We start from the raw sequence: 11,083 nt of genomic DNA, 5'->3' as shown, positions 1-11,083 counted from the left end.
GGGGGGCACTTGTGGGGAGAAGCACTGGGTGTTATATGGAAACCAATTTGACAATAAACTATTATAAAAAATAAATAAAATAAAATAAAATTGAATGAAAAAAAAAAGAAAAAGTACATTAAATGAGATGGAATTTATCTCTGGACATAAAAGTACTGAATGTGTCCTCATTATTATTTGAAATCTTTCAAATGTTCACTTTGGGATACATCTTGCTTCATCAGTCTATGAAGGAGAAAGCAAGTTAACAAATAAGTTAACAAATCCTCTTGTTAAATTTGAAGAGCTTAAGTTGTATTTTAAAATCTCTAGGGAGGTTGACAGTATCTTTTCTTGTCTAATTTAATCTGATTCCTATTGGTCTACTTTATTAAGCACTTATGTTAAATGAAACCATTGCTTTAATTTAAAATACTGTAAAAGTGGGTGCCTGGTTGGCCCAGCCGGTTAAGTGTCTGAATTTGGTTCAGGTCATGATCTCATGGTTCGTGGGTTGAAGCCCCACATTGGGCTCCATGCTGACAGCGCAGAGCCTGGAGCCTGCTTCCAATTCTGTGTCTCCCTCTTCCTGCCCTTTCCCCATTTGCACTCTCAAAAATAAACGTTAAAAAAATTTTAGTACTGTAAATGTTATGTTAGAAGTCAACACCAAAAATTTTAAATTGACATCAAAACCTGAAATTCAAAGTTGTAAAATTTTTAATGCTACTTAAATTTTATGTCTTTTAGAAATTAAGTTGTATGTGTTATACTTGCCACATTTCTTTGCCACTAAAATTTGTGTAAAATGACCTCTACCAATATTCTTATCAAATAAATACATGATACATTTTTACCATATTTTATATCTAGAATATTAATTCTGCCATATGATTGAATTAAAATGCCAAACAATATTTTTTTCAGATTGGAGAAAATTTAAGTTTTTTATTTTGTTCAATTGCTATATCCCCTCAAAAAGGACATGTTAATATGAAGCCATGGAAGCCAGATGAGGGCTTACGTAGTGTCAATTATGGCAAAGATAGGTTTGAAAAGAACCAGAGATTATATACATTTTATGAATTTTATCTTGTGACTTTTTTATCAAGTAGCAATGAAATGAAATTAGAATGTAAAACCAAATATTTCTTTGCTTACAGTGCTTCTGGAAAGTCTGGAGTGTGGTTTCATTCTCCCTGATGAGTGAATCTCAAAGTCAAGGCTGACATGTTTTTATTACTCCAAACAAACCTTCTAACTTAAAAGCTTGACGGCCAGGGCGAACTTTAATATCCATGTGCATTTGCATGCTATATTAAACAGAGCTGACCTTTGCTAAATAGTATTTTGAGGGGCATGACAAGTGGTTGTGTATCTAAATGAGTGTGTACTTTACATGTAGATGCATAAAATATACGTGCTGGAGAGGACAATACACATGCTATGGAAAAATTGAACCTCATTCACAATGCTCACTTAAAAGTACAATCTTTGTCTTTTAATTTGTCAATGTTTATTTAGTTTTGAGAGTGAGAGCAAGAGAGCATGAGTAGGGGAGAAATGGAGAGAGAGGGAGACAGAGAATCTGAAGCAGGCTCCAGGCTCTGAGCTGTCAGCACAGAGCCCGAAACAGGGCTTGAACCCATGAACCGTGAGATCATGACCTGAGCGGAGGTTGGATGCTTAACCGACTGAGCCACCCAGGTGCCTCAAAAGTGCAATCTTTAAAATAAACTCCAGGGGTTGTCTGAATGTCTAGTTTATTATTCTAACTCCCTATTTTGGTTGTTTAGGATGTATAGATTTTATCACAGGCTACAATTTAGAGTTGTTTTCTTGTACAACAAATATTTTTGTTACCCCTATTAATTTGAAGAAGCACACAAAAACCATTTACCTTTATTCATTACCAGTGGTTTTTGAGGAATCTAACTGCTTATTGGGAAGAAGGAAAACCCCTACTAGGATGAATGACAGTAGTAAATAATCATTTAAAAATATATACAATAAAGAAATGACAGCACAGATTTTTTAGATGTTGTGGAAACATTTGTGAACTGTTATCAGAAGACTTGAATTCTTGTCCTGTTCTGCCACAATTTCTGGGGACGGGCTTACATAAACGTCAGTTTCAGGAGGCTGGCCTTAGTGATCTCTAAGATTCCTGCTCTGAAATTATGTAACTCTATGAAGTAAATATTGGAAGAATATGATACCCCTCTGTATCTAAATGATTACCTACATTTAGTTCTGACATCAGAGAGCTTTTATTCTTCTTACCCTCATGCCTTCAAACCGGGATAATGCTCTTAGAGGTCTTAAAGCTCTTAGTGTCCGTAGGGATTTAATGGCACCAAGTTCTGAGTAGCCGAGAGCATTGGCTACCAAACTAACCAAAGAAACCTACAAAAAGAAAATATATTAATCAGTGCACCAAGAAATAAACTGTTGACTTATAGGCATAGGATATGGTATCTCTTCTTTAGTACCAACCACAAAAAACTCGGACGTGTCTTGGTAGCCTTCAACTTCCACATAGTGGGCCCATCTTACATTGCCAGCCTCATCTGATGTCATTGCTTTTCTTACCAATAAAAATAGAGTCTTGGCTCAATTTTATAAACATCTGTAAACCCTTCAAGTTAGGTATTTCACCCTATAAAATCCCCTTCAACCTGTGTATGTATAACTGATGATTCAGATTTGATTCAAATGCCAGATTCTCCATGGGTCTGTGCTTAGTATCATTGCTTAGAAATTGTGTTTCTCTCCTGAATTTATGTATTATCTTGGTTATGTGTACTGGAGGCATTTACCATTTAATAGAGTCAATTGCTTAGATATCTTTTTTTTTTCCAGGCAGGTCACATAAACTTTTTATGGACTGGGATGAAACATTATTCTCTTACAGTGCCTAATACTGTCTGATTGGATATGTGTTGTAATAAATAAATAATGTGATACTTTTACCTGAAAAACATTTTATCAGACTATGTTGTTTCATAATAATGAAAAAATATTTTTTCAAACTTCTGGACTTATAATTTAGTGAAAGACATCTGACATTTATACATAACTAAATTTTACTAAATACATGAAAGGTTAAAGAAGACATGCCCTTTTTTGAGAGGAAGAGACTTTATTTGCTTAGAATTTTTTTCAATATAATAACATATATTGAACATTTATGATATGCAAGGTTCTGTTCTAATGCCTTATGCATATAAATCTCAAGATGTAGATGCTATTACTATTGCCTTTTCACTGGGGAGGAGGTTGAGCCCCCCGCCTCCCCAAAAGAAAAGAGATGCACAGGTAATAAGAGGTGGAGTTGGGGCTTGAACCCAAGTGATCTGACTTTAAACCATATATTATCCATGTATTATTTTGCATACATTACAAAAAATTTGTCATTTTGTCACACTAAGAGCTTTAGGATCTCTAAGAAGTTGTTTGTTTGTCATCTGAACCACGAAATACAGAAAATGGTTTGAGTGACTGTCTTCTCAATTCTTTCAAGGACTGTATAGGTGCTTTCCTTGATGGATAGGGAGGGAAGAGTTAATTCATTACATCCGCTGGATGCTTTAAGGTAAGTGAATTTATTTTCTTGTGAGAAGGGCTGTTGAAAATGGATCTAAATGAATCCTCCAAAACAGTCTTATGAGGTAGGATGGAACCAGTCATCTGCCCAAGAACACATGGTACAAAGGGTGACACAAAAACCAGAACTGAGCCCTTAAGGCAAATGGAGCCACTGTTCCCTCGTTGTTTAAGTTAGCATATATCTCACAGAATTTAACAGAAAAGTAAATGACTAGTGGCAAGATAATTTATTGCACTATTCATTTCTGTCTAGCGTTGCTAGAGAAGAGTGGAAAGATGGGAAAGGTTGTTAGAGAACACGCAGTCTTCTATATTCTGGGCTTCTGTGCCTCAGGAGGCACTCACAGTTTCTCTAGGCTTCTGGAGTTGCTTTCAGAAGACTTCCCTCATGCTCTCCAAGTCCTTTATTTGAGATCTGGGAGTTCAAAGGGAAGTGGCTGCAAATTCCTCAAGACCTGATGTAAGGACGCTTATGTTTTGGAAAGAAAAGAAAGGCCATGGCCAACATCAGAGAGTACCAAATGGAGAGAAATTCTGGGTTCAAAGACTGGGAGGGAGGGACCACTTGTATATAACGATCCCACAGTGGGCTGACTATGAGTTCCTAGAGAAGTAGGCCACAATAACTGAACTTCCTTTAATGGGCCTCATACCATTTTGTGTAGGACAAAAACTCATTTATTGAGTTACCTATGGGAAAAAATTCATATACTTTAAGGCAATTTTGAAATAAATAATTTTAAAGATCTGCCACGTACTTAAAATTTGAAGATAATGTCCTACCTGTATTGGTAGCATGCTTTAAAACTTACAATGATCTTTCCTTACTTATTATCCCTGTTGGAGAGTGGTCAAATGACCAGTCCAAGAAAAGGTAGCAAGCGGCAAGCCCATGGCGGGACTTTAGGTCTCCTGTTTTCAGGTCCATTGTGTTTTCCACCTCAGCAAACATGTCCCCAGCCTTTCAATGTATACTATTTTTGTTTTCATCTCTTTTATGTTAAATACAAAAGGCACTCCTGCTAATGTAGATGAAGTGTAACAGAAGCTCTGTGACAAAAACTGAATTTTTAGTATAAATTTACATGAATCTAGGTGTCTCACAATCCAGCAAATTTATGAAACTGTGTTAGAAGTTTCAGGGGCTTGGCTTAGTTGTCGTCCATACCTTTCCACGTTCCTGTACAGCGAGACTGAGAAAGAAATAATGCAGGAGGGATTTGATGATTTTGAATAAGACCCTGGGAGTTCTGTGATTGGTTAATGAACCAAGTATATGAAATATATGAACCAAGTATATGAATATATTTCCCTTCAAAATGGCTAAAGATAATTTATTAAGTTCAGTATGAGCAAACTAGAGTAAAATCTACAATCACCTCCATGCAGTCCAGTGATACATTTCAATCCAAATACTTGCATGATTTTTTATGACAAAATCCAGAAGCATCCTCATTAAAGGGAGCTAAAAGAATATGCCCACTACCAACCTTTTTTTTTTTAACATTTTCTTGAAAAAGAAATAAGAGCTGTATGCATTAGAAAAGTAGTAGAATTCATTATTTGCTGATATTATTGTTGACCTCAACAAAACAACAGAATAAAGTGAAAAATTATTATAAGCAATAATATAACTATTTTAGGTGCTAATGTATTTTTCATAATTTTTTTAAAAAGTTACATAGGAGTCTTTTGAAACTATATAACCTTTAAAATATTAACATGAGAAAGTATAAGTATAATTTAAAATATTTTTGTTTTAAGAAGAACAAAGAGGACTGACCCCACCAAATGTTAAAACCAATTATAAATCTATAGTAATTAAGTTGTCATATTAGTAGACAAAGAAATGAATGAAACAGAATAAAGTCCAAATTAGACCTAAGACATGATGAGATTTACCACATAGTTAAAGGTAGCATTTCGAAGGAGAGGAAAAAAAAAAGAGAGAGAAAGAGAAACCATTTTGAAAAACATAATGTTGGATCCTAATTTCACACCTTACACCAAAATAAAAATTAAATGGATGAAGAAACAAACAAAACTCAATGTATAAAACTGGGGAAAAAACATGAAAAAGTGTTTTAATAATCCTGACATGAAAGGGTCTTCAGAAGCATGAACAAACCAAGAAAGGGGAAAAAATAAGACTGATAAGTTTGACCATATCAATATGAAACATTTCTACATGACAAAAAAAACAAAGTCAAGAAGAAACAAAATCCCAAATAAGCAAAACAATCATACCACATGTGACAAAAGACCTTATTTTTATTTATGTATATTTTAAGTGTTTTATTTTATTTTTGGGAAAGAGAGAGAGAAAGAGAGACAATATGAGTGGGCAAGGGGCAGAGAGAGAGGGAGACAGAATCGGAAGCAGGCCCCAGGCTCTGTGCTGTCAGCACAGGGTCTGACACGGGGTTCGAACTCATGGACCATGAGATCTTGACCTGAGCCTAAGTTGAAGGCTTAACCCACTGAGCCACCCGGGTGCCCCAAAAGATCTTACTTTTAGATTTTATTTGTTTGTATCTTTACTGTTGGTTCCTTCCTCTCTGAGGATGTAAGCTCTCACAGAGCTTGATCTGTTCATGTTCACACCTCCTTTGTTTAATGACTTGTGGCCCATTTTAGGTGCTCAGCACATTTACTGAATAAATAAATGAATGTTGGGAGGTTGGATTGGTAGATCACTGCAGTCTACATTTACTTTTAGGTAGGGAATTGAAGAGATCACATTTTTTACACAGATACATTTTTTAAAGTTTGAAAGCATATTCCTTCTGGTTTAAAATACTTCATGTAAGCCTCAGATTTTTTTTTTTAACCTTCTGTGGCTGTTTAGGTTTTTTTAGAGCAATTTACCTGATGTACTGTGAAGCCCTTTCAAGTCTGTTTTCCTGGTACTTTGAAGAACAGTTTCTCTAGGTTTCTTTAGCTTAGCGGACCCAGTGATCTGAGAACTTGTTGTTAACTGAGGTTATGTTAATTCACATATTTCAGCCCCAGCTTTGTAAGGGATAGGCCCATTTAAGTTAACATAATTTGTCCAAAAATAAGAAGGCTTTAATTACGTAGTTCCGGTCTACTAATTGAGACTCACTAAAAGGGAAGTAATTTTTTTTGGGCAACATTCTTTGAAATAAAATTTATTCATTTAGACATTACTCAATAGATACTTAAGTATCTATATTAGGTGTCTCTAAGGATACAAGCATGATACAAAACCCCTGCTTTTGAGAGAAATTTGAATCTTATTCATATTTCCTGTATGGGGCAAATATATAGAAATACTTGAAGTACAATGTAGTATTTAAGTAAATGTAAAATTTTTAATAAGCATAAATATTTCAGTAAATTTCAGAATTCTCTGGAGAAGTTCTGTCACATTTGTAAATGATCTTCATGCATGGCAAAATCTTTCTGAACCAGAGAGGATTCTTAAATGTATTTAGTGTTCCATCATTTCAGGGAGAAGCTGGAGATTATAATAAGTGCTTAATCCCAAAGCCAGTCTGAAAATACAGTATTGTATTTGTAACAGATAGGAAACTCATAGGGTAAAGGAGAACTGAATTGAGAATTAGGAAATTTGGACACTAATCTCAGCTTTGTTACTAAATAGTTGTATTATCTCAGGAAAATTATTTAAGCTGAGGCTTCAGTTTCCTAATGTCTAGAATAAAGCCTAGATATTCTTTGAGGCCCATTTCACTGCACATCATAATCTTAAACTTCCCTTTGTGGATAGCTTTCCGGGATAGCATTGAGATTCATTTCTCTTGTCCATTAAAGGCCAACCATGGAAATTGGAAATCATTTCTGGTCTATTAAAATGGCTTAGTAGCAGATTTCCTATCAACTCAAAGAGTTAAACACATATTGGGTATACTATTATAAGTATGCATGCATGGGAAAGGGGTGGTAGAATTTAGGTAGGCCCACACTTGTCAAAATGGTAAAAAGAATGAATGCACCCATACAGCAATTATTGATTCATATTGGCAACTGTTAGGGCTAAAAAATGGTTTCTGATTGCTAGGGAACAGCTAGAGATCGTGCTTGAGGTACCTGGCTTGGTTGGGAGGCTGTGAAGCTTTGTGCAATGGAATATCACGGACTACAAAGAACCAGATGATTGTCTTCATTGCTTGGAATAAGAATAGGCTGCAAGTCAGACAGATCCTATAATTGGTGATGTTTTTATGACTACTCACCCGAGCAGGGCTCCTCCACCTAACTCTTTGCATGGCATATGTCTGAAGAGCTACTGGGATATGTACTTACTAATTTAAGAATGAGAATATATTTTATTGTCTTTGTGGATATGTGGCTGAATGAACACAATAAATGGGTTATTTTATCATTATTTAGTAACAGTAACAGGTATTTAGAAAGGGATTAAAATGAAATCTCACAACCACTGGTCCCAAATCTGTCTTAATTTTACCTCTTGCAAAACATTTTTTTAATTGTTAATAAGCTAAGTGCTTAGATTCGTCAACTAATAGATTTTTAGCTATTCCTTAGCTTGAGGTCCTTAACTTTCAGAAAAAGAGCTGTCTGCTTGCGGCATAGAACACTCACTCTGTTTCTCTTACCACTATCCACATTTTTCAGGACCTCTTCTATATTTTCCATGAAACTTTCCTAACTTCTGCATTTACTGTAGTTTTTTTTTTTTAACTGCATAGTTTTGTCAACATTAAGGAAACTAGATTCTCACAGGTCAGGGTTTGAATCATAGAAATATGTGAAATGTTAAACTTGCCTTTTAAAAAATAATTTCACAAAAATCACTCAGGATACTTACATCGACAATCAAGAAATCTAGCCAGCACCAGGCATTGGTGAAATATGTTTGAAATCCGTAAGCTACCCATTTGAGGAGCATTTCCAGAATGAATATATAAGTGAAGACCTTGTCAGCATATTCTAGCATGGTTTTGATAGTCTTTCGCTGTTCGATGTATATATCTTCAAAAGCCTGTGAGTCAAGAATACATTTATTTTACTTGAATGGCTTGCCTCCCTCAAATACTTGATAAAATTGCTCAGTATAATATTGGACACAAAGCAGTAATTTGATAAATATGGGCTAATATCTGACAGACAAATTCTGAAGACTAAAACTATCAGAAAATGTGGGCAATGAAATGTCAATATCTTTACTGATTCAGTATGCTCTTTCTTTCCTGCCTCTCACCTCAAATATCTATCTCAATTACTGCCATAAAGACATGCTTTTAGAGAAGTAATATGAACTCGGGAAATAACTAGAAGTTCTGTTAATGAGGGATAGACTTGGCTTATTCCAACGTTACTTTCAGTGAATCCCTGAATGATCTGGCTTATTTTGAAAGAATAAATTGGTTATACATAAAGAAAATACAATACACTTTTAGTCCATAAATGTTAATATAATTATTAGGGAGAACTGGATGGTATTTGACATAGAAGTTAACGTAGTTACAGAATGTCTCTGTAAGTGGTTGTCTCAGTGAGGAAAACATCTATTAAATAAACACCAGATGAGAAATTCTGTCTGGCTGTTCATAGTTCTGATTTATTCTGTACTGAGTTTTGCATAGTTAAACCCTGGGTGCCAAGCTCTGCAATGAATGTTGTAGATGTACCTCCTCTTTTGCTTCTTAAACTTAGTGTATGTTTGTGGTACTTTCAGAGAATTAGCTATTTCACTAGGACCTGATTCTTACCACTTTGCATTACTCACCAAAGCACCACTACTGAGAAGAATCATGAAGACAATGAAAGTCTCAAACCAGTTGTGTTCAACAATGCTATAGCAGGTTTTTCGAAGATTCCACCAGATCTTTCCTTTGCCCTCTTCTATACTTACTTGACAGAATGGAAACTTTTTAATACATCCTAAAAGATAACATTAAATATAATAAATTAGAGATATACATGTATTTTATACAACATAGTGATTCAATAATCCCATACATTACTGAGTGCTCACCATGATACGTGTAGTCACTGTCTGTCACAAACAGTTATTACAGCATTACTGGCTGTATTCCCAATGCTACACTTTTCATCTCCGTGATTTACTTATTTTATAACTGGAAGTTTGTACCTATTAATCCCCTTTTGCCCATCTATCTTGCCCATCCCCTTAACTACCTTCTTTTCTTTCCTACCCATCTCCATCATTCCTAGAAAGTATATTTTAATCTTAAATAGGAAAAAAATTAAACTTTTTTGCTCTCTCCCCATGCCAGTCTCAGATCATCACTTACAGGGGAACTGGCTACTTGATTCACTAGTCATCTTCAGCATCTTTCCTACAAAATGAATCATTCTCAGACTTACATATTCAGCCAGCCACCTAAAATTCAAGGAATTACTTTATCAAGAGTTGCATGAGTATAAATGCCTTCATTTTCCCCCCTCAAATTTATTTTTGAAAGACAGAGAGAGACAGACAGCATGAGCAAGGGAGGGTCAGAGAGAGAGGGAGACACAGAATCCGAAGACAGGTTCCAGGCTCTGAGCTAGCTGTCAGCACAGAGCCCGACGTGGGGCTCGAACCCACAAGCCGTGAGATCATGACCTAGCCGAAGTTGGATGCTCAACCGACTGAGCCACCCAGGTGCCCTTAAATGCTTTCATTTTTAACGCTAATTTGAAACTCTCTTTGCCTCAAGGCCATTGATGGAAATAGGGGTCCAAAAACACCTCTCAGGTTTGGGGAAAAACTGCATGTTCAAATTGTTTATTAACTTTTTGATGTGATTCTGAATTTTTTATTTCCTTCTTTTCATGTATAGAAAAGCCCCCTGTCTTCCTAGGTATCAGCCACTGTCAGTTTCCCCAAGCTAATTTATTTTTCAGCCTCAGTGCTTTTCTTAGTTACACCTATGACTCATCTTGTCAGTTAGTATCTCTGTTCCTTTGTCCTCCCCCTCCTAGTTTTCGTGTTATTTCTATTTCTCATCCATTCTTCTGCTCTCTGAGCTACTACTCATTGGATTAAATCCATTCATGTTGAGTCAGCAAATCTTTATTGATTTGTGTGCAAGACACTGTACTGGTCTCTGTGAGAACTACTGTTTTCCCTGTCAAAACTCTGCAGTTCAGCCGCATCCCCAAACAGCTCTGGTCACAGCACAAATTAACCACATTTGAAACTGTGAGGGATGGGGTATAATCATTGTAGCATCTGTAAATCAAATCACAACATTGCCAATGAGGTCTGAAGGGATGGCGGTCAGTATCAATGAGAGGACATTCCAGAACGGTATTTATCTTACAGGGTTAGCCTCTCCACATTCTGGAGGATGAAACAAAAAACAAACAAAAAGACATGTCAAATCATCTTAATTGTCCAGACACAGTCACTTCTATTTTGTAATCTGGAAATATAGATAAATTAACCTTTCAGAAGGAAAGTGAAAAGCAAAGCTAAACATGCTTTACCATTTCTTTGAAATAGTTCCCTCAAGTGAGGTATTTTTAGTCACTGTAA

At 35.7% G+C, this 11,083-nt stretch overlaps 1 protein-coding gene across 12 annotated transcripts in view; it reads right to left on the bottom strand.

Annotated features, from left to right (window-relative positions):
- Nucleotides 1-11,083, bottom strand: part of SCN3A (sodium voltage-gated channel alpha subunit 3) — an 84,437-nt gene that overhangs the window by 10,353 nt on the left and 63,001 nt on the right. For 11 of the 12 annotated variants that reach the window (XM_029934469.1, XM_029934475.1, XM_029934470.1 and 8 more), the window contains 3 exons: nt 9,326-9,480; nt 8,405-8,578; nt 2,263-2,385 (listed from right to left, as the gene is read on the bottom strand). In XM_029934469.1, coding sequence (XP_029790329.1) covers nt 2,263-2,385; nt 8,405-8,578; nt 9,326-9,480 — 452 coding nt within the window. The remainder of the gene's footprint in view (nt 1-2,262; nt 2,386-8,404; nt 8,579-9,325; nt 9,481-11,083) is intronic. The other variant, XM_029934478.1, reaches the window with a different exon arrangement.

The sequence above is a fragment of the Suricata suricatta genome, chromosome 3, assembly GCF_006229205.1.
Source record: "Suricata suricatta isolate VVHF042 chromosome 3, meerkat_22Aug2017_6uvM2_HiC, whole genome shotgun sequence".
Lineage (NCBI taxonomy): Eukaryota > Metazoa > Chordata > Mammalia > Carnivora > Herpestidae > Suricata > Suricata suricatta.
This window is presented reverse-complemented; position numbering and strand designations above follow the sequence as displayed.